Source organism: Ceratocystis lukuohia, assembly GCF_044167205.1.
Source record: "Ceratocystis lukuohia strain C4212 chromosome Unknown Supercontig9_pilon, whole genome shotgun sequence".
NCBI classification, from domain to species: domain Eukaryota; kingdom Fungi; phylum Ascomycota; class Sordariomycetes; order Microascales; family Ceratocystidaceae; genus Ceratocystis; species Ceratocystis lukuohia.
In genome coordinates, this window is record NW_027263528.1 from 1,258,249 (window position 1) to 1,281,568 (window position 23,320).

At 49.8% G+C, this 23,320-nt stretch overlaps 4 protein-coding genes across 4 annotated transcripts; 3 read left to right on the forward strand and 1 right to left on the reverse strand.

The window, feature by feature from the left end:
* Positions 1 to 3,554: 3,554 nt before the first annotated feature.
* On the forward strand, positions 3,555 to 4,999 carry HOO65_090305 (Guanine nucleotide-binding protein alpha-2 subunit; the record flags this gene model as incomplete). Its single annotated transcript, XM_071004526.1, has 5 exons — positions 3,555 to 3,672; positions 3,743 to 3,927; positions 4,048 to 4,205; positions 4,294 to 4,552; positions 4,655 to 4,999. 5 exons carry the CDS (start codon positions 3,555 to 3,557, stop codon positions 4,997 to 4,999), a joined length of 1,065 nt encoding a protein of 354 aa, XP_070856191.1.
* Positions 5,000 to 6,009: 1,010 nt separating this feature from the next.
* HOO65_090306 (uncharacterized protein) lies at positions 6,010 to 7,089 on the forward strand (the record flags this gene model as incomplete). The annotated part of the gene is made up of 1 exon (XM_071001677.1): positions 6,010 to 7,089. The coding sequence occupies one exon, from the start codon at positions 6,010 to 6,012 to the stop codon at positions 7,087 to 7,089; it is 1,080 nt and encodes a 359-aa protein (XP_070856192.1).
* A 2,321-nt stretch (positions 7,090 to 9,410) lies between these two features.
* HOO65_090307 (Glutamate--cysteine ligase) lies at positions 9,411 to 12,218 on the forward strand (the record flags this gene model as incomplete). The annotated part of the gene is made up of 5 exons (XM_071004445.1): positions 9,411 to 9,421; positions 9,494 to 9,566; positions 9,730 to 9,795; positions 9,990 to 10,123; positions 10,235 to 12,218. The coding sequence occupies 5 exons, from the start codon at positions 9,411 to 9,413 to the stop codon at positions 12,216 to 12,218; spliced, it is 2,268 nt and encodes a 755-aa protein (XP_070856193.1).
* Positions 12,219 to 15,444: 3,226 nt separating this feature from the next.
* Positions 15,445 to 17,026, reverse strand: HOO65_090308 (GATA zinc finger domain-containing protein 10; the record flags this gene model as incomplete). Its single annotated transcript, XM_071004512.1, has 3 exons — positions 15,445 to 15,642; positions 15,729 to 16,019; positions 16,118 to 17,026. 3 exons carry the CDS (start codon positions 17,024 to 17,026, stop codon positions 15,445 to 15,447), a joined length of 1,398 nt encoding a protein of 465 aa, XP_070856194.1.
* Positions 17,027 to 23,320: the final 6,294 nt, after the last annotated feature.

Consider the following 23,320-nt stretch of genomic DNA (forward strand, 5'->3'; position numbering starts at 1 on the left):
TGTTGCAGATTGTTGTGAAGAGGAAAGTGGCAACTAGTAAAGACGGAGAAAGTCAATATGGCAGAGGAGAAAGAAGTAGGGGAAGAAAAAGAAGGAAGAAGATCGTGAAGAGAGCAAGTAAATAAAAAAAAATAAAAATAAAAAAAATAAATGCAACGGCGGTCAGCGATTGGCTAGAAAGGGACTCTATCCTCTCTAGGCGACGGGTCACGGCGGACGTTTTATAGAGGGAAAACAGGCGCAAAAAAACACAAAAATCCAGAAAAAAAAATCCAGAAAAACATGCATCAGCACACCGCAACAAAAGCACGCATTAAAAGACTCACCTTGCCTCGGTTTCCCGTCACCGTCGAGTACAAATTCAATGCTGAAATGCTCTGTAAATTCAGCATTTTATTTGAGGCCCGCCGAAGCATAATTTTTCTCCCCGTGCTCTGCCCCAGAAGGGAAAGCGCCGTCGAGGCCGTAGGCCAGGTGAGTACCCGGTACACGGCTTTACTGCCGACTGCCATATCAAAACCAGGTAGCAGCTACTTGGAAGCCCAGTTTTTCCTGCTAAAAGCGGGGTTGTTACTACTGGGCTCTTTGCTTCTCTTCTAGCGCGCACTGCTCTTTTGCTGGTTTCCTCAATAGAAAAGAGCTGGTTAACAAGAGGACGGATGGATGCCGATGTGAAAGAGAAGGGTAAAAAAGCCCTCGCAAATTTATTGCCTTGTCCGGCTGCCTGACCCGGCTCTTTTCTGGCAGCTCGCTTGTCACCATGTTGTGCAGATAACAAGGACGTTTTTCCAGAAGAAACAAAAGAAAAAATCATGTATTGACCCGTAGTTTCTCCGATTGGTAAGTGGGGTGATGATCTGGAAATCTCATACGGGTGTTAGGGTTATTTGTATTTTCTAACCCTTTTAAACCCTTACGCCCAGCGGTTCTGGGTTTCTGGACTTTGATAATCTATTCTTCTCCTTTTCCCTTCTGCGTCTTTGTTTCCGACCTAGAATGCAGGGGAATGGCTATCGCCATCAAGAACATGTCTAAAACTCTTTCATATTAGCCTGCACAGTCATCTCCAAATGGCTTATAGGCAAGCCAAAGCGGGTTGGCCTCGGTCAGTGTAACGGGCCGCAAAACAAAGAACGAAAAGCCGTACTCCTGAAACATTACAGACAGTACTTAAATTGCTGGTCTGCTGGGATTGGGGCCGGGGGAGAGGAGGGAAGGGTCATCGAGAGCAAGCGAGAAGTGGCTGAAAAAGAAAGCACCACGCAATGGCGAATTCAGGTGGTGCTGCCTGTCTACATGCTGATTTTCTTGGTGAGTAACCCAAAGCTGTCAGCACATACATACCTGTAGCGCAGCTATAGCATGGCTTGTGCTAGTCGTGGCCCGTGGTATGGGCTAGATGGTAGCTAGCAGCGGCTGACATGGCACTAAAACACAGGGAACTAGGAAACATAAACGGGCGATCGATCAGGCTAGCTACAGCCGAGATGAGAACAAAGCCTGCGTTTTGTCTTGTGATAATGCAACATTCTTGCTCATACATGCAATAGCCTAACATGCATCGCTACGTAAAGTTGCATTTTGCTATAAGGCAGGCCGTATACCGAGGCCATCGCGGGAAAAAAGGGAGGCGTCTCTGCTCCGCACCAGAAAACGGGATGCAAAAGAACAAGACGGCTCTCCCTCTTTCTCTCTCCATCTTCTCCTCCAATCGCCCATCCTGGTATGGCCACGCAAATCCTGCTATGAGCTTATCGACCCAACAGCCGAACGAAGCTGGGATAGCAAGGAAAGGAAGCCAGCCGCAAGCAAGCACAAGCAAGCTTGACAGCGTGCTCAGACCAGGCCCTTGTCCAGGCCCAAGTTCAATTTAACCACGAACGACAGGAACGGGAGACCAAGACCATAGGCAAGTTATGCAAGTGTGTGTGCAGATACACAGCTGTTAGTACGTGCTTACATACGGCTACATGCAAGTAAACACACCGAAATGCAACCTTTCTAACGCATGTGTGTACACGCATGCAACAGAGCAGCACATGTCCACCCATTAGAACACTAACATGTACGTACATGCGTCGAGGTGAGTCTAGACGGCGCAACTCGTGCATAGACGGACATATACGCAGCATTAGCAAATACGATGTCATCCAGGTCTAGATTGAGGTTGAGGAAGAACTAGCGCAGTAGGGCAAACGAGTGCGCAGCTTGTATGCCTATGCACCCTGCAGAAATTACACATCCACGCAGCGCGCTCTCTCCATCGTCCTCTTCTCTCCATTTCTATTTTGCCCCTTTTCCCTCTCCTCTGTGTTTAAGGGCGCTCGGCTGAAAGTATATTGTCCCAAGTTATACCTGGTTTTAAGCTTGAACCTTGCATCGCCTTTCCCCCAAGAAAAAGAGACAGACTGATCATATTGCTTCGCGATCCGACAAACCAAAGGCCGTTCTTATTTTTTTTTGTCTGACTCGGGAAAAGAGGCGGCAATAATTGTCTCTGGCCCTCCTGGTTTAGCCTCTCAGATTGTCAGTAGCACAACGGGAGAGAGAGAGAGCCAAGGGAGACAAGAGACAGAAGAAGAGAGCAAGGATCCCTGTCTTGCTTCCCTGTCGTTTCTCGTGTATGAACGAGTGAAGCTTGAGGAAAGCCCAAAGGGCAATCTAAGGCTGAAGTTGAAGGGAAAAGCCAGCTGGGATATGTATGTATGGCCAAGGCGGGATTAATAAAAGAATAAAATATCCCGCCCACATAAACACAACCACACGCAAACATGGAACTTGGATCGAAATCCCCTTTAAAACCAACGGGCCACTGTGAACATCACAGGGCCAGAAAATCCAGCCAGAGGCTTATTCCTTTCTTGCTTCCTTTTGTTCCTTTTCTGCAGTGAGCCGTTTCCTGCGAGAGCCTGCGTTAGCCCAAGTCTCTCCCTCTTGCTGCTCGTTTTTGTCTTTCTCTTTCTGTCTGTCGGTGCTCCTCTTATTATAGTGCCTTTTATCTCTCGGCTTCTCTCTCATTCCTCGTTCCTCCTCCTCTTTCTCTCCCTCTCTTTCGCTCGTGCTAATTTCTCTCCTTTGGCTTTCTCGCCTAGCGGGATCTCTGTAAAATCTCACCAACTAAACCATACCCACTCGGGCCATTTCTTCTCCTTCACCTTGCTCTGGGTTGACTTTGCCACCCTTCCATCTTCTCATCTGCTGACGTTGTTCTCTTGTGCTTCTTTTTTTCTTTCCATTCCCTTGCTTATGCGAAAAAGTCCACCACCTGCTACCCATATTGTATCTATTTAACAACTTGGTCCTACGCTTTTTATACGGCCGGCCCTGTTTACTAAGACCAAGTCTCACGCTCTATTTCTTCTTTGTTTTCCTTTTTCCTTCCCTTTTCCTCCCTTTCTTTGCCATCTTATATTATTGCTTCTTATCTTCTAGGCCGCTTGGTGGCTGCTCCGTTAAAACGTCACCCTCTGGAGATCGTGGCCGCGCTATCGTGCGCATCATCTTGTTGCTTTGATTTTTTTTAACCCCCTCCGGCTTTCTAAAAGATGCCCTTCATGTGCTTTGGCAGTCGAAAAGTCGAGGATGGCGAGCTGGCCCACTCGCGCCACATTGACCGGCTAATTCGAGCCGACGAGAAAAAGATGCGCAAAGAAATAAAGCTGCTATTGCTAGGTGGGTTTCTTTAAAACTTGCAGCTAGCTAGAGCCGGCATGCTAACAACCCTTCTATCTCCCTTCAATAGGTGCTGGAGAGTCTGGCAAATCCACAGTCCTCAAGCAGATGAAGCTCATTTATGCCCAGGGCTTCAGCAAAAATGAAAAGCTCGAGTGGAAGCCCGTCATCTTCAACAACATCATCCATTCCTATCGCCTCATATACTATGTTATGAGAGAGCTGTCGATTCCGTTTCAGTACGCGGAGAATGAGGTACGTACGGCCCAGCTAGGCCCGTGTGCATATATAGTCACTACACGATAGTGGCCCGTTCTCAATGCGCTGTGCACGCCCTGTCCATCTTCTTAATACATCCACTAACCATTCCCGCAGAAAAACATGGCCGTCGTTCTTGTCGACTACGAGACCGGCTCCCATGACGCATTTCCCCCAGAATACCTCGGTCCTATCAAGGAGCTGTGGAAAGACGACGGTGTGCGCCAAGCAATGGGTCGAGGCAACGAATTTGCCTTGCATGACAACCTGGTATAGTGAGTATATCCGCCCTGCAGAAACAAGTAATATCAAGGACCTATTCCTAACCGCAGCCTTCCTCTATCCTGCTCTCTCCCTTTATAGCTTCCTAGATGACATCGACCGTCTTTGGTCCCCCGACTTCGTCCCCAATGACCAGGACCTCTTGCGCGCCCGGCTGCGCACTACTGGCATCACCGAGACAATATTTGACCTCGGCCAGCTCACCTACCGCATGTTTGATGTAGGCGGCCAGCGGTCCGAGCGGAAGAAGTGGATTCACTGCTTCGAAAACGTCAGCTGCTTGCTTTTTCTGGTGGCTATTAGTGGATATGACCAATGCCTGGTTGAAGATAAGGAGGGTGTAAGTTCTTTTGGGGCTTCGAGGTTAAAGCAGAACCCTAACTAACCCCAAAGTGCCGTCACCACTATCCTAATTATTCCTGCTGCTAACACCTTTGCCCAGAACCAAATAAACGAAGCTCTTATGCTCTGGGAGTCGGTGGCAAACTCGCATTGGTTCTCCAAAAGCGCACTCATTCTCTTTCTCAATAAGATGGACCTATTCCGCGACAAGTTGGCTGTCAGCCCATTACACGAGCACGGATTCGCCGACTATACAGGCCCCCCCGAAGATTGGCGCCAGGCTAGCAAGTACTTCCTCGACAAGTTCAAGGCTCTGAACCGAAATCCTAACAAAGAGATCTATGGGCACTTTACGAATGCCACAGACACAAATCTGCTGAAGATTACCATGACGTCAGTGCAGGACATGATTATTCAGCGGAATCTGAAAGATCTTATTTTGTAAGAGAATGGGATAGGAGAAGAGGCGCCGTGCTCTCTGGATGAGAGAATACTACATGGCGGGGGAGAAGAGGGCAGTTGATGCTGCCCCGGCGTTGTATATATCACCTGGTCATGACTGTCGTTTTGCTTGTTTCTTTTCTTGGTATGTTTCTCAGCATTCTTTTCCATCAGCATTTTGTTGCTTCCATGGTTTTCGTTTTGCCTTACCTGTTGATGCGCGTTGCCTGTTGCTAGTTTTTGGCTTCCATGCCTTTCTTTTGTGTTGCCATTTCCTCTTGTCGCCAATGATACCAATAGCTCATAGCAATGCGCCGTCTTTCATACAAAATATGCAGGGAGAAGCGAAAACGGCTGGTTGATTCTGGCTTGTCTTCCTCGATGCTGCTCTGTCCCGTTGTGATTCCTAGACTGCTCGTGTGGTGTTGCTGCCATCCTGTCCCGGATGAGGCTGTTTTTGTATGCCGTGCAGATCCGCATCTTACACCAAGACGTACGCCCATAATCAATGCCGCTATCAGGTTCTTAACGCTATGTAATAATAATAAACTATGTCGGCAATCCATGTCGGGCCCTCTCCGCTTCGGCGTGAGCATGCATCGCTTACCTCAAGCAGTTGCCTGGTAGAGCCCATGACCGCACCTGTTCTTTCCCCAACTGGCGATAATTTTTTTTGTGCGTTGTGCCCTAAGGCGCCACAGAAAAAAAATCACTCGCGAGGTTGTTGCCATAGAAAAGACTGTCTTCATTCTGCTCATTTTCATTATCGTCATGTTTGGCCACGGCTCCACAAAGCTGTGATCGAGTCTCCCTATAAAGCCTCAATGCAAAGTCTAGAGGCTAGAGTTTGTTCCTACTTCTCTCGTTCTTTGATTGCCTTGTCTAAATGCCCAACTTCTAAGGCACTGTCAACCTGACTGCGCCCTTGCTTGCAGCCCTTTTGACCTCTATATTATAGCTGGTATTCATTTTTGACCGGGCTCCGACTCTCCCTTGATAGGCTTGATTGTTGCTATGGCTAAGCTTAAGAAACGGCCACCCATGTGCGTCTCTGACTCGTGGCCTGATGCTTTCCACCGATCCCGACCTTCAAACGTTAACTTCCTCTCCATTCACACTGTGCCGGAACATGAGCGTTTCCAGTCCGCCTGTGACGGTCTCGTGCCTGGCCGGCAATTCGGGCCACTGTTCAAAATACTCGGGCCCCGGACCCGGCCAGACCAGAGCGACTCGGGAATCCTCGCGGCAACCAACCCATCCATGTACCGCGTTCACAACGATCTGTTAAATAGGCGGCGGGCGCAGAGACTAGGGCATATGGCCATTGACTTTTTTCTCCCAAGACGAATTTGGTCAGACTCTGAGACACCGGCTACGAATAACTTTTATGTTGATCCAGTAAACGATGTGTTCTTCTTTCAAATATGCGCGTCTGAAAGCGAGAGAGGGGCTGACGAGCTGCTGTCCGAAAACCAACAAAAGGGCCAGGGCCAATCTCAACCGACTACAAAAGCAGACGACAGCCAGCCAACAATTACCCACCAGCCTAGTATTGCCGCCACTACCACCAGTTCTAACGGTGCCAAAAGAGGCCAGCCTCTCCCACGCCAGCTCACCCTGCTCTCGCCCTCGAGCAAGCCCAACACTCGGCTAGACGATTTCTTTCTTTGCGCCATTTTCCCGCAATTCGCTGATGTTCACAAGGTCGCATTTCGCTACTCAGCTGCCCTGTGTGACCCATGGGCTTCACGCGATGTCATGCCTCGACACACAAGTTTGTTCTGGCTCCCTGGCCATTTCCCACTTCTGGAAACGGTGTACTTGGTAGACTTCAACATACGGCCCCTCTGTAGCCGCTATAAAGACGGTCGTTTTATGACCAGAAAGAAAAGTCGCCCAGTTGCTGTGGCCGATGGGCTTGAATTCTATGAGGTAAAACCAGAGGAGGCCGAGGAATGGCTAGTCCCTGACGACGGAGTTTTTCGGGCAACGGGCCTGTACAACTTGCTGCATCTGTACAAAGACCAGCTATTGACATGGGCCCGCAACCACCCTTTGCCCGGTGCTTGGCCGTTTGACCTGCCGCGGCCTTAGAAGGACCTGCGGCAGTACATTGATTTCAACCCATTCACGAGGCCCATTGATTTCCGTGTTCTAGCATGTGTCCCTGTAGACCAGGCTGCATACCAGAGAAATAAGGGCCTGTTTGAGACCGAAAAGGAATGCGACGACTCACACCAGCACACTTGGACCGACAGCATACACAAACACCAGGATTTTCAGGATGTCCCAGCTAAAGATGTGTTGGGCCCAGAGCAGCAGGCTGTACCACTCACCGATACCACTACCGACGGGACAATACACACGCCTTTTAGTCTTACATTTAGCATGAGTTCACGAGACGAACACCGGCCGCTCGTCAGACCAGATCCCCACGTGCTACCCCCAACTCCAACTACGGCAGAACTAGAAACTGAAGACAGGCTGGCAGCGCAGGGCGTGCTGAAGAGGGTGTGGCAGAGGGTGTCTCGGAAGAGGCCACCACAGGTCACGGCCAAACGTACGCGATCGGACCTTACGTCCTTATCGACAGAGGAGAAGTGAAGTAGAAGAAGGCGGGGGGAGGAAAGGGGGGGAGGGGGGCTATATGAGACGAAGCTTGCCATCCATCAGGCCATTTCCGTTCGCACTAACAACCGACAAGTGCTTTTTCTCTCATTTTATCTTACTTGAGTTAATGGGCCCAAAAGAGAAGAGGAACAGACCTTGGCATCTTTTTTTTTTTCCCTGTTCTCCTTTGCTTGCTCACCCATCACTGATTTTATCGTTGATTTCTAAGTGAGAATGTGTCTAGCCCATCTCACCTGTGCAGCCATACAACCAAGAAGACTTAGGCTGCGTGATTTCGCATCTAGGTCTTTGGCTTAGTAATGTTCCGTATAGCCCCCATTCCCTTTACTATCCTTCATTACAAACATGGTGGGTTTTTTATTTTCCTTCCTTTGGCAGGTCCTGTTCCGTGCATCTTGTGTTGCTCACTTCCTGCTTCCCTTGGAGAAAATGACGAGAAGAAAGGACAGTATGAATTGGATGACCAATCACAGGAAAAGGTTTTTGGTGACCTTTTACCCAGGTTGCTGGCAAAACCCTGGCTTGACAATGACGCCTTATTAAGAGTGAGACAAGACGGGGGGTTCAAATGGTTGAACTTGCACATCATATACATGCGCAATGAACGAAGCGAGGAGGATGTTTCCTTCCCTTTTTTGTCCTTTTCTTGTCCTGTGTTCCTCTTCCTTTAATTCGACGGTCTTTCTACTCTTTTTTGATGTTATTTGCGCCTATCTCGAGGCAAGAGAGATGGAAAGGAAAGGAGGGGGTGGGAATCCAAGTGGGACCCTGGAGGGATCCAGGCTTTAGTGCACGGGGAAAGAAGAGGCCAAACTTGAGGAGGAGGAAGACGAAAACAAAAGAATAGGACTGAAAGACTGAATCAACCCGGACTTCTTCTGCTCCGCTCCCACTTTCATAGTTCTTGCCTTGATACGCCAACCATCACATCACATCACATCACGCCTTGTCGGTTGACGTTTGACACTGACCCCACGGCTTTGCCCGAGAAGGAGCGCAGATGCATTATTGTCTCGAGACAGGTGGGGGGGGGGGAGAGTTTGTATTGTAGGTGCATACTATAAGCGTGAGAGAAATTGGTAGAGCGAAAGAATGCTTTATGAGTTCCTCATGCTATTGGCAGGATATGGCGTTCAAGGTGGGCTCCCCACGTTCTTGCGTCATCCGGCCAAAGCCCAGCTTGTTAGTTGTGCACAGTTTGCATGAATCGCTTTGAGGCTCTAGGGGATGGAAAAATAAAAGAGTAGAAAAATGGGGAAGAAAGGAGAAAAAAGAGATATACTTGCTATGAATAAGTTCTTCTAGTCTTGCTAGTATCGTAGGCAGGCTACTAATATGGCCTCTCCCCCCACGAAAGGAAAGAGTAAAGGAAGAAAGAGGGGAAAACTCGGGATAAATCACCTGGCGGTAGTTGCTTTCAATTATTTTTTTGGGTTCACCGATTGAGGAAGTTGCGGTGTTTGTTTAGACACTTGGGCCGCTGCCGGTCTTTTTTATCCAACTAGTCTCACTTTTTTTTTTTTTTTTTTTTATAACTCTTTTAGTGATTTATCTGATTATTCCTTTTTTCTGCCCTTCTTCCTTAGCTCGGATTTCTTTCCTCCTTCATCGTCAAATTTCTACTAGGAAAAGGAAAAGACCGACTTAGTCTCCTTTTGTGTCTCCTTCCTTTTTGTCGTCTCTACCGACACATCTCTCTTTCTCCGTCTTCTTCTCCAGACCTGCTCATAGAGGGAGCTTCGTCTGCTATTTCCATTTTCCTTCCCGGTTACTCTTTCTACACAATGGGGCTACTGTGAGTTCTCCCTTCCTATTTCTATGTCTGTATAGACCTCGGCCCTCCCTCATTCTAACATCTTCCATATAGAGCTTTGGGAACTGCGCTGGAATGGCCTGAGGCAAAGAAGAGAGCCCAGCAAGTGCGCGAATGGGGTATCCAGGTATGCTGCCGCTTTTGCTTTGTGGGGAACTGCGCATCTGATTTGTGGCTTGCCGTTTTCGTCCGCTGTTGGCCTGGTTTCACCGCCATGTCATCGGTACCGAAAGCCAAAAGATGCCCTCTGTACTGTTCCTTTAACACACTTACTAACAACCAGCGCGTAGCAACTGCTTGAAATATGGAACAAGGCCAAAACCAAGGAGAGAGATGCCATGCTGTGGGGTGATGAGGTGATTACCCCAAGTCCACCAAAAGGGAGGCACAGGCGGCTGGGAAATCCCGGAGGAGGGCAGGAGGCGGCAGGTTGGCTTGAAATTCCCAGAACTTCAAGATGCACTGTTCTTCCCCCTCCATCCTCACGCTTTTCTCCGCCTGCCCTGGCTCCCCAGTCGTTTCTTCCCGTTTGCTCACCGTTTGCCCCTAGATCGAATACCTAGTGGTTGTCTATTCCGAAGACAAGCCTGGTGTTGTGGTTTCATTGCGCCAGGCCGAGATTCTAGACGAACTTTCTCGGCTGAAGAATGTGACGCTGCGTGATGCATTCGGTGGCGAAAAGGAGTAAGTTCCAGACATCCAGACATATAAACTAAACATCCCTGGTACTCTGTACCACTGTTATCATCGTACCCCCGCTAACCCTCTGGTCCTCCTCTCCCTCCGACCCTCCAGACACGCCATGCCCGTGTTCCACCCAGAGTTTGGCCGCTTTATGCTGGAGACCACCCCTGGCAAGCCCTGGGGCATTGGCTTCAAGGAGCTTCTTCAAGTGGAGCCTGACATGAGATTGCGTCGGAAGCTGGCCAGAGCCCACATGCTTCCAACAGAGTATCCCATAACCCTAACAACATTCCCCCGCTTAGGGTCGCCGGGTGTCTTCAGCGACCCTTACTATCCGCCATCTGGCGACAAACTGCGCTCCCAGTTTGTGCCCGATGAAATCGCTAATCCTCACATCCGCTTCCCTACCCTTGCAGCCAACATCCGGTCCCGCCGGGGCCGGAAGGTCCAGGTCAACGTGCCAGTGTTCTTCGACAAGAACACCCCCAGACCGTGGGTTGATCCCACAGTCAACTTTGACATGCACACATGGCCTGAAGATGCCGATGTGCGCAATGGTGCCGCTCCCGATAACTTCATTCATATGGACGCCATGGCCTTTGGCATGGGCAGCTGCTGTCTGCAGATCACTTTCCAGGCCATGAACATCCTCGAGGGCCGCACTATGTACGACCAGCTTAGCCCCCTGGGGCCCATTATGCTGGCACTTACTGCGGCGACGCCCATTTACAAGGGCTTCCTAGCCAACACGGATGTCCGGTGGAACCAGATTGGCAACGCTGTTGACGACAGAACACGCGAGGAATTTGGCGAAAAGCCGCTCAAACATGACCGCTGGAGAATCCCCAAGTCCCGCTATGCCTCCAACTCGACATACATCTCCACTGATGCCAGACTTCGGCCCGAGTACTTTGATCCGGATCTGGTCATTGACCCGGCTATCAAGCAGCAGCTGATGGATGGAGGAATGGACGATCGTCTGGCCACACACTTTGCCCACCTGTTTATCCGTGATCCCATTGTCATCTTCGAGGAAGATCTACAGGAGCTAGACCTCAACAAGACGGACCACTTTGAAAATATCCAGTCAACCAACTGGCAGCACATGCGCTTTAAGCCGCCGCCGGCCGATAATTCCATCGGCTGGCGGGTTGAGTTCCGGCCCATGGAAATTCAGCTAACCGACTTTGAAAATGCCGCCTTTTCTGTCTTTATGGTGCTTATCACGCGCGCCATCTTGTCATTTGACCTCAACTTCTACATCCCCATCAAAAAGGTCGACGAGAACATGGAGCGTGCCCATGCCTTGGATGCTGTTACCACACAGAAGTTCTACTTCCGCAAAGACCCATTCCCCAAGCGCGCGTCTCGGGCTGGTGGAGACGCCTCATCATCCCGGCCTTGTTCTCGTGCCCCGAGCCGGCCAGCATCTCCATTTGGGCCGGTCGAGGACGAGTATACGGAAATGACCATCAATGAGGTCATCAATGGTGGCCACCCCGACGGCTTTCCCGGTCTGGCCACTATTGTCGAATCATACCTCGACAACATCAATGTTGATGTCTCCACACGCTGGGAACTAGTCAAGTACCTGCGCCTGATCCGCCAGCGTGCCAGCGGAGAACTCTGCACGGCGTCTCGCTGGATCCGCAATTTTGTTGACGCTCACCCAGCCTACAAGCACGACAGTGTTGTCACCGAAGAAATCAACCGCGATCTGATTGCCGCTGTTATTGCTCTGGGAGACCGCGAGGCCAATGGCGAGCGCTTTAACGGCGGCGGCGTACATGGCCTTGACAAGGCGTACGGCAACTTTAAAGGCTGCAATCTGGGCGAGGACTTCCAGGCACTGGCTACCAGAGGGGTTGAGACCGGGCACTTGGAGGCCAGCGAAGCAGCCAGTCCTGCCGATAGCACAGAGCAGGACAAAGAAGATGTTGCCATGGCCGAGGTGAATGGCCTGCAGGGAAATGGTATCAAGGCCAGCGGGGCTGAGGCTGAGGCCGAGGCCGATGAGTTCATCACACTTCAAGGCAACGAGATGCAGGCCGGGAACGCCACCACCACTAGCAAGGCGATTGAGTCGCAGGCGTGAGAAGGGTCTCTGCCACCGGTTGCTGGCGTATATGTGTATGTGTGTGTGTGTGTGTGTGTGTGTGCGTTTGTGCGTGGGTTTTACTTGCTACACGCTTTTTCTCTGTGGTGCCTCTTTTCCTGCTATTCCTTTTTTTTCCTACCACTTTTGCCCTCACGTTTCTAAGCGAATAAATATATGGTGTTTCCTTTTCTCGTGGTTTTCTTCAACGGTGACCTAGATGTATCTTCGTGCGCCCTCTCCCCCCATCTCTCTGTCTCTCTTTCCCTCCCTACGCCTCCCTGCTGTCTCTAGCCACTCTCCCCTACATATTCGAGGCCCGCCTATTGCAGTATCATTCGCGGTAAAGCTCCCCTTTCCTCTCTCTTTCCCGCCCCTCTGACGTGGCTCGACTCACCTTCCAAGGCCTGCCGTTGCCGTGTAACGTCGTCTAGCTAACTCAGAGACAAGAGACAGATACAAGCAAGGCATGACAGCAGACCAGCCCATGTATAAAATAGGCGGAATTAATCTCTTCTCTGTTTCCTTTCTTTTTTGGCAAAAAAGGCCTCACACCTGCGACGGCAGGTGGCGATTCGGGCAAGTAGTACAAAGACTTGTGCAGATGGGAAAGTAGTACAGGATCTTTGATGTCGCACAAAGAGAAGGTGACCTCCCTCCTGCGTGAATATTCTTGGTTTCCTTTAATATCTATTTAAACGACTCACGCGATGGGGATTCGCATCTTTGCTTGGCTTCCAAGGGATGGGGGTATGTATGGGAGAAGTGAGCACAGAAACTCCAACTTTGCCTTTTTCTTGACCTCCTTTTCGTCGTGCGACTTGACTGTGTGTGGTGTGCACGTGTGTGCACCAATTAGAAGCCCCCGCAGTGCAAACAAATGGAAATAGACACTCAGATCCCGCGTACTTGCAGGTTGGTGTCTCTGATGGGGTAGGACATAGAATGGTGGAAGAGAGGTCAGTGGGGATACTCAGAGAGTGGGGAAGGAGAGAGCACGCAAGAGGAGGGAAAAGAGAGAGGAGGCAGACGCAAAGGCATCCCTCTCGCAGCAGCAGGGAGGCGATAGCTACAGAAATGTAGGCCTAGTCTGATTACGACTTGTTGCTGCGGGCGGCTACCCAGATTGTCTGGTTCGACGGCACAGTGTGGGCCACGCACAGCGGCTGTGTAGGACAAGAGAAGCCCGCAAAAACTAGAAGCAAGGGCAGGTCTTGCTGATTCTGTGCTTCTTCTTTTTTTTTCCCCCTTCTGCTGCCCTGCCAGTGTCTCTCTTGCCATACCACCTTTCTCGCTATATCCATATGTCATTGTCTCTGTTTGTCTACCTGTCTGTGTCTCGCTCGTCTTGCGCAGAAACACAAACAAAGGACAGCAAAAAAGCAAGACAATATAAGACAAAAAGGCTATTCTTTTGGCAAGTCTTGCTTCCTGCTTGTCTGCCCTGTGTGACGTGGCATGTTGCGATTTGAAGTGGCGATCGCCCGTCTTGCTTGTGTAAGTGGGTATCTTTTGTATCCTTGTATATCCGTGTGCCGCGTCTGGACCCGCATCCGTATGCCCGTATATGCCTGCCTCTGTCTATCTCCCAATCCATGTCTTTTTTGTTTTTTGGCTTTCTTTTGATTTGTTTTTTTCTTTTGCCTTTCGTTGTGCTCTGTATATCTCGCACATGGCCCAAAGCCACGCCCAGGTGTGTCTGTCGTCTATCTATCATCTATCCCAGCATTGCCCCCGCCACCAGCCTTCTCCGGCCCTACCTGTCCCCCCTCCCCCTCGCTCCTCTCACCTCTGGCTTCGGTGGCTTCCCTGCTACCGGACGAGATCGCGCAATCAGGAAACTTGATCCGCTGCAGTTTGCAGCCAAAGGCCAGTGCATGTCTTTTGCCCGCGCGGTTTGCACAGTGCAGATGCGTTTAACATGACACAGAAAAGGGCCGGACTATCTTTCCCTTTCATTGCTCGTGCATTGACTGCTGCAGAATTGCGTCTTTGTCTCTTGCTGCTCTCTCCTGTCACCGCCATCTTCAAACGTGGCATGGCCTATGTCCAATGGCTGCAAGCCTCCTGCTGTGAAATAGGACGATATCGAAGGGTAGATGCAGATGCAGATAGAAACAGCGTGCATGTATCCCTACGAGGAAACGAGTGATTTTGAGCGGAGCAGCCTAGGTCTCAACTCTCTACTTGCGCATCGTGGTGTGTTGTTGTTTTGGTGGGTTTTGGTGGGTTCTGTTTGGTTCTTTTTTCTCTTTTTTTTTCTTTTCTTTTCTTTTTTTAGTCTTAGTTTTCAAGGGTTTTGCCGCTATTTGGCGAGAAAGACTGATCGACGCACGTGTGAGATCATTACCATGCTGGGCTAAAAGCCTAGAGTCCCAGCTTGCACATGTTTGGTGGATAATTGCCCGCAAATGCCATGGTACCGTGTATACAATGTACAATATACCCGCGTGGTCATACACGCAAGCCCGGTGTTTGAAAAAAAAGAAAAAGAAAGAAGAGAAAGGCGTGACACAGAGATGCAGACACAGCAAGAAGTGGTACGATCCAGACATGCCGTCAACAAGGACGACACGAGAAAGGGAGACGGGCCTTTGTTAGCCAGATACTAGGGTCTAGCCACCATTAGGGTCTAGGTTACACGGCAATATCATTTATATATATGAATACTTGAATAAAAAGACGATAAAATCAAGACATTCACACATCATGCAAAGACGCATCAAACAAATCATTCATTAATAGGAAAAAAGCAGAGAAGAAAAATGGCCAGCGAGAGCGGCCGAGCAAGCGCCAAAGCATTGCCTCCAAAAATAAACGAGAAAAAAAAGAAATGGAAGCCTCCAGAGAAAAAGAAAAAAAAAAAAAGAAAAAGACAAAAAAAAGGAGATATAAATCGCTTGAACTGTGAAGTGAAGAAAGGGGCCAACCAAGACAGAAAAGGAAGGGAAGAAAGACAAGAGATAATAAAAAAGGGTAGTAGAAGGAAAAGAAAATAAGGACAATTCGTGCTGATATGCTGCAGACAGGTGATTCCCAAAAAAGAACAATTAAAAAAGAGACAAAGACGGAAGGACAAAGACAGAGGCGGGGGGGATAAGAGCAGAAGTGGGGGAAGGGGAGAGAGAACAAGGGAGGGGGGAGGATGGACATGCGGAAACAGCGAGGAGCAACAGACAGTCATAGCCAACGGTGACGTGCCTCACTACTCTTCACGCTCCCCCTCCTAGTTGCTGCCATTGTTGGCAGCCGCCGCGTTGTTCTTGGCGTTTTCCGCGCGCTGCTCGTTGGTGCGCTTGCGCTCCAGTTTGGCATAATGCAGGCCGCAGGCGTTGCAGAGTGTTCGTGCTCCGTCAGGGCCACGTCGCCATTCTGGCGTATCGACACGGGCACAGGAGTGGCAGCGTCCCGGAGGTGCAGCTCGCTGTCATGGTAGGGTTAGCATGTCAAGGGTTGGATACATGGATGCATACTACACTGTAGTGCATAGAAGGGTACTACAAGACTCACCCCTCGACGGCGGCGGGGCTCAGATGCCCGGCGTGGTGGCGCTTGGTCACTGCCTGTCTCGTCCATCCGCATGTTGCCTCGCTCGGCAATGTGCGTGCGCATACGTAGCAGGGACTGGCGCAGCAGCTCTGTGTTGTTTATCATGTCGGTGACTTCACGCTCAGTGGGCATTGGTGCCAATGCTGGTGGGGCTCCGGCCTGCTCATCAGCCGCGCGGAGATAGTGGTCGACAAAGTTGGTAATGGTATGTCCAGAGGAAGAAGCCTGCGAAAAGCGGGTGTCGGGTGTTAGCTGGGTTCTGCTTGTGGTAATAGAGCCGTGGCATCTCTGCTAGACGCAGCGAATCATTGTTTTTCTTTTTTTCTTTTTTTTTCGTGCAATGTACTCACCCGCACAAGTGACTCGCGGTAATCCCTGCTATTTAGTACATCTCCAGTTGGTCTAGGCTGCTGGTGCTCGCGGAACACAGGCAGTGGGAACTGGCCGTGAGGGTAGTGCTCGGGGGACTGCTGGCCTTGAAAGCGCTGTGGCAGAGGCGGCCCTGGTGGCCCTGAAGGGATGCCAATGACTGAGGGTGCCGATGGGGTCTGGGTGGGAGGTGTCGGAACTCCGTGAGACATATATACTGAAGGATCGCTTTGGCTGCCGCTTCTCGTTCGATCCAACGGGTCCATGTTGGCGGGCGAGTAGCGTGGGTACGAGTTGACGTGCGACTCAGTCTCTGAAAAGCGGTTGCTGCTAACTGAGTCTCGTGACGTGCTATGGCCATAGTTGTGGTGTACCGTGGAGGGCGATATTTGCGAATCGTGGTCGGAGGGGAAGGGCGATGGAGCATGGCCAGTGTTGGTGGTGGTGGTGGTGATGGCGTTGGTGTTGTTGCCATGGGGCATGGTCAGCGTCAAGGAGGGAGGCGGCGGTGGCCCTCCAGGAATAGGGGAGGGGCTGTATGGTGATGGTGTTGCGGCAGCGCGGTGGGTGCCATTTTGGGGTGCAGAGAAGTTGAAGTTGGCGGCTGTTCCAGGACCAGCGGTGGAAGAATGGCGCTGCTGGCTGCTACTGCTAGGACTATGCACAGGCTCCATATCGACCATGGCTTTTATAGAGGGCAGGCTCAGGCGAGGGCCAGAGCCGCCAAGGTCCCGACGCAGAGCAGGGCCTGGCGCGAATTGCTCAACAGCCCGAGGGATAGAATCCCGATATTCCATACTTTGGCCGGACTGGTACTGAGAATGAGAAGATGGTGGTGTTGAAGTAGAGACGGAGGCGGGGTGATGTGGTTGATACGTTTGAACGCGCATATTGTTGAGAGAACAAAGAGATTGAGGAGGGGGGGGTTGTTCAGGGAGAGAAAGGCTGAGGCAAGCAAAGAAGCCGGGTAGCAAGTAGGTTAGACTTTTGATAGAGACGAAAATGAAACAACGAAAAAAAAAAGGAGTGAAAATGAAGAGAAAACCCCCAGGACGCAAAAGAGATAATAATATGCAGCAAAAGAGAAGAGAGACGAGACGAGAAAGAGGCAGAGATGACGTTGAACAGGGCAAGTATATCAACGAGAAAGAAAACGGCAAGAAGACCAAAAATAAACTTTCGAAAAAGGAAGCCACCAGTTCTACATGAAAAGGCAAGAGCAAGAATAAAAACTCATCCACCCGAGAATATGTGAATAGATGCGATGAAGAAGGAAACAGCAGCGGCAGGAACAGCAGCCGAGACAGGAGGGATGAACAAGTTATGCAGTTGCAGAGATAGGGGCGCCAAATAAAGAAGGCGCAGGCCGTTGCAGTGGGTACAGTTGCTATATTGGACAAGGCGTTTGGATGACAGGAGATGCAAAGGGAGCAATTGCTATGGATCGAGGAAGCCGGCGAAGGTATGTAGAATATAGAGAGACGGCAGCGAGTATGCGTAGAAACGGCGACTTCCGAAAACAAGGAACGGGAGAACTTTGTGGGTGGTAGGGTGGTGACGGTGAGGACCAACGGGTGTTTGTTTGATATTTGTACGCAAAATATACAACGAAGCGAAGTGGGAGTGATGTCTGGAAGATGTGGGAGAGAAAAGAACAGGTCAAAAAAGACAGAAAAATCGAAAAGGCCAGCCGACAAGACGTGGGAAGGAAAAGAACAGAAAAAGAAGCCCCAAAAAGAGATGCGTATGGTACGTTATAGCACAGCACAATAAAGCAAGCCCAGGTTTTTGTGTTGTAGAAGAAAAAAAGAAGACAGACAGAAGAAATTCCCCCTGGAAATGAAAATAGCAGAAGAAAGAGGGTTGGTGACAGCGGAGGCTCGAGTACAAATACGAAGGCAAGATCAGGAGCAAGCTAACAACGCAAGAAACAAGAAGGAAGGAAGACGAAGAAGCAGAAGAATCAAAGAAGACAGAAGGAAGGAAGCAAAAAAAAAATAAGAAAGAGAGAGAGAGAAAAAAAAGAAAAAAAAAAAGAAAAAAAAAAGAAGAATCCAAAGACAGAAAAGACACTCAAAAAGAAGAGAAAAAAGGATGTAAATTGCAAGTGCAAGGAATGGAGAATCAGACTAGTACCAGCATGGAAAGAATCAAAACAAGAACAGAAGGGGGCAACAGGGAAAGAAGCAGGGAGAGAGATCTAAGAAACAATCCGCCAGCGAGAGGAAAAAAGACAAAGAGCCGAGAGAATGAGTAGGAGAAGGAAGGGGAAAAAGCCAGGCCAAAGCGAGAGCGAAGCAGAGCAACTGCGGAACAGAAAACGATCAAGGGAAAAACACAGCGAGGGAGGAGCGGTTGAGGCGTGGTTTTATACAGTAGAGTTGCATCAGCTATAATAACAGGTAAATAGGTAAATATGATAAACGGGCTGCATAATACATGACTACTTGTCTTTATTACTCTCTTTCTCTTGTTCTTTCTCTCCTGCGTTCTCGTGCCTGCCTGCTTGCCTGCTTGCTTGCTTGCTTGTCTGCTTGTCCGCTCACTCGCTCGCTCGCTCTATTTTCCTCCTAGCAGTGCGCTGTATCACGACAGCATAGAGTAACAGGGAAAAGAAAGGCTGTCCATCAATATCAGTCGACCTTGGGTATCATTTCTGTCTGTTGCGCTCGTTCCAGGTCCGTCACGGCGCGTACTGGCTTGCCTGTGTTGTAGAGAGCGGAGAAAAGAAGGAAGGAGAAGGTAAGAAAGAGATAAAAGGAAAGAAAAAAAACAAAACAAAAAAAACAATAATAAAAATAATAAAAAGAAATTCAATAAAAAGAAATTCAATAAAAAAACCAGCATGCACAAGGAGATCGATCAGGGGTGGCCACAGGAAGTGAGATGATCTCGTCACCCACAGTCCAGCCCACAACCTTCGTCTCAGCGATTCTTTTCCCCTCCTCCTCCTCCTCCTCCTCCTCCTCCTCCTCCTCTCCTTCTTCCCTTCGCTCGCTCCCCGCGCCGCCCCCCCCCCCCCCCCAGGATCTGTTTGTGCTGGCTCCTCCCCCAGTTCCCTCTCTTCCGAGCGAGCAAACCTGGTCTCATCGACTTCTGCGATGAATCGGAATGCTAGAAGCTACCAAGCAGGCTTGATTGTCCTCCAAGACGCCTCATCTTGCTTCACCTGTACATTTGTATATGCGCCGGACTCTCCTCATCTTGAGATTGCCTGGTCGGTACTTCGCAGTTGGCATTTAATATGAAATCGGCTATGGCGCCTGCATGCATCTGTGTTTGATTTCACGCCTGAAGGCTCTCCCTCTCTCTCTCTGTCTCTCTGCCTTTCTGCCTCTCTTTCTTTTGCTTTTTTTCTTCCTTCTGTTGTCTTTCTTCTTTCTTCATTCCTGCCTGTCTTTCTCTTTCTCTTTCCCTTTCCCTTTCCCTTTCCCTTCCCTTGCTGTTCTCCATCTTCTTGGCTGCTGTTCATCTGGGATCGGGGAGTTTGCTATTAAGGTGCAGCTACGCATACCCCTCCACCAGCGAGCTATGCCAATATCTTACACATCTTAATATCTTACAGACACACCTTCTTAAATCCACTTCTTGAAACACCAGACACCCACCCTGCCTTACCCCCCCCCCTCCCCTTCTTCTCCCCCCAAATCGCCTCCTTGTTCTCACATTCGTTATACATGATTAAAATAAAATGAAAGTGAGCGATACGACAACAGACAACATATATGCTCTCACTTGTGTACATGTATGTGTGTAGGGCCAACAATACGCTGGTCTTTTCACTCACAGTCACACAAGTCTCTAGCCTGGATAGAACCTCTACACCATCACCCACTCTCGTACGGTACGCAGCCTTTCTTCTCTTGTTGTCTCCCCAACTCCCCAGTCAACAAACAACACCAGCCTAACAAAGACTTGGGAGCGGAGAGACAAAAAGGAAAACGTGCAGGCCAAGGATGATCACTAACAGAAAGAATATTGAGGCCCTGTTATACAAGTGTGGGCGGCAAGCTTTCCCACGTCTCACAAGACAGCCTGTTTGCGTTGTTTTTTGTATCTTCTTCCATCTTCTCTACTTCCTTTTTTATCCGTTTTGCTGCGAATGTACGATGTGTATATATGTCCTATTACAATGTGTGAGACGGCCGCGGTCTGGCACAGGGTTGCAGTGTGATTGTGCAATTGTGTATTGTGTATTTTATGGTGTGCATGTCGTGTACTGCATACTAGTGCAGTGCACAGGAAATTGCTTGGAGATGGCTCTCTTTCGCTTTGTATGTCTACTTGCACACATACGCTTGCTTGCTTGCTATTGTAGCCCACACACACACACAGACACACATCGCACATCGAACGAAAAGTCTAGTCCTGCCTGCAGCTCCGATAAGGCATACATCTATCTACACCTCTGCCCTATGATACGCCTCGTTTTACATAAAAATAGCCCGAGATGGAGACGTGAAGAAAGAAGGGGGAAGAAGGGACCTGCAAAAAGGGGGCGGCGGCGAATAACGACTGAGAGTTAGATAATGGGGGCCAAACAAATGCTGTCCAAGTTATTAGCTACTATTGTCCTGATCAAGATTTGTAGATAGAGTTATCGATTTGCCCCGAGATCCTAGCACGCGCCCACCCAGCAGAGCAGCAGCCAGCAGCTTGTTAAGGTCCAAGGCTAGGTATGCTAGTGCGGAATCTAGCAGCGCAAAGAAAAGGGAGAGGCAGAAGGCCATGAACCCGACCGACCCAGTCTAGCCTAGCCTAGCCTGCTTAGGAGAAAGAAGCAGGGCTGAGACAGCCCTCCGTCTTCTCTCCTCCCCTCCACCACACCCTCCTGTTTTTTCTTTCCCCTCCCATCATCTGGCTTGCCTCGTCTCGTCTTAGGTGCAGTGTTCTTTCTGTGTCTCAACTTGAGCCGATACTTATTTTATTTTTATCTATTTTATTTTTTTTTTTTCCCGGGCTTCCTTTTCTGCTCCACGCTTCTCCTCCTCCTCCTCCTCCTCCTCCTCCTCCAAGTCCAAGTCCAACTCCCACGTCCACGGACTACATAGAGCGACTGCTTCGTTTATTTTCTTCTTCTCGGAGACTTACTTCCTTTGACGTACTTGCGTATGTATGTACAGAACATTGGCTTCAACTTCTGCATGAGACATGGGCCAACTGGGCTGCGAAAAGACACACACACGTACAGAGGAACGCACTCCATGAGAAATGAAAACAAGGCAGGGCAAGGACAGCCAAGGACAGCCAAGGACAGCCTAGGACAAGGCTCGACAATGCAAGGGCCATCGGATCATGCTACATATTACATGTGGCGTTCTTTTGCTAATAAAGAGCGGTATGATATTGATCTTGGATCTCGATGTTGTGGTTTGTGGTTCTACGCAGACGCCCCCCCTTACATGCAGAGTAAATGGTCTGCGGGCCTTGGTATGCCGCTGTGCTATACATTTCCTCAGATAATAGGTAATATATGCGCACATATAGGACTAGATATACACAGCAGCGCCACAACATATAACAAACTCCCCTCCCTCTGCTCCTCATCATCCTTCTTCGCCCTGCCGCTTAGCTATAGCGGACAACCACAAGTTGCGTCTACGTCTGCAATTCCCCCTTTCTCTCTTTCCTTTTTTCCCCAAAGGGCCGAGCTTTTCTCCTGTGTTCCTCGCTCGTAGTTGCCGGCCGCCGGCAGTTTTTTCTGAGAGGGGAGAGGGCAGAGGGGGCTGCTGAAAACATCCTGCTAGCAATGTCCTGTTTGTTTTCCCTCCTATTTCTTCTGCTATCTCGAGTGGCCTCGAGTGTTTGCTTCTCCTGCCCGCACCAGCAATCAAATGCGGTTAGATCCGGGGTTAAGCCAACATGTTATTCAACCCTAACCAAGCGTCAACGGGTAACAGAACAACACAGACACCAGGCGGACTTCCTTTCGCTCCATAGCTTCCCGCAACTACTACAGACTTGGGGACACTTTGACATCGCCGTTCTACATAGTCTACATGGACTAGACTAGGTGGCAGGGATGAGAGAGGAAAGACGGGGCATATCGTCAAGTAGATCAGAAAGTTCGAAGAGGAGGGGGGGGGTAAGGAGAAGAGGGAGAAGCACGGGTATCGATAGAAACAGAGGCAGATACATATTCGGGCGTCTTAGCTGGTGCTGTATGCGAGAAAGAAGCATAAACAGGCAGAAGAGGCTAAATTTCCCGATAAAGCTCTTTGCGTCAATAGTCATAGCAGGAAAACGAGATGAACAGCTTAGACAGCAGAGAAGCCTAACCAAAGGGAGGGGTGACCTGTTCCATGGGTTTCTGGTGCTGGTGCTGGTGCTGGTGCTGGTGCTGGTGCTGGTGCTGGTGCTGGTGCTGGTGCTGGTGCTGGTACTGGTACTAGTGCTGCTGCTGCTGCTGCTGCTGCTGCCTTTCCGCATCTCCCTCTGGAATCTGCCATCTGGAAAGACTGATCCCTCTCCCTCCTTTGTGCCTTTAGCTCAACTAAGTCTAGACCTCTTTCCTTTTGCTGGCTCTCCGATTAGATCTTCTTTTTTTTTACACAGGGGAACCCAGGAGAGGAGGAGGGGGCCTGTCTGCTTATTGCTTATTATTACCTGTCTTTCTTGTTCTCTCTTTTTGCTCTTCCTCGCCGCTCCTCACAATGGACCTCTCCCTCGGGCTTTCAGACTTCCCGACCGGATCCCGGAGATAGAACTGCGCTTGGCGGGAAGAATGGGATTCACGATTGTATATGGCTCCAGTCTACTAGTAGCTAGCGCCCTCAAGTTTCCTTCGTGTTTCTTTGGCCTTTTATTTTATCTTATTTTGTTTTGGTTATGACCTTCATTGTGGCTTTGGCAAGGACACCAAGAAGGAGGGGAGGAGGGAGAAGAAGGAAGAAGGAGGGAGAAGGAGGAGTTCCGTCATGCCTGTTTATTCCTCCTTGATTTAATCGATTTTATCTCCTCGGCTCGGCCTCTCGTGCTTTCAAACTGGAGCTTGGCTCCGGCTCAAATTGAGATCGTCCTGGTGCCAAGAGAGCTTGACAACGATTTGTTGGTTCTTGTAAGCAGCAAGGCCAAACAAGGCAGAAGAACAAGTGTTGTGATGGAGGTTGAAGCTTAAGCTGAAGCTGAAGCTAAAGCTGAAGCTACTGGAGGGTGCCAGGCATTAGCACAGACCAAAACCAAGG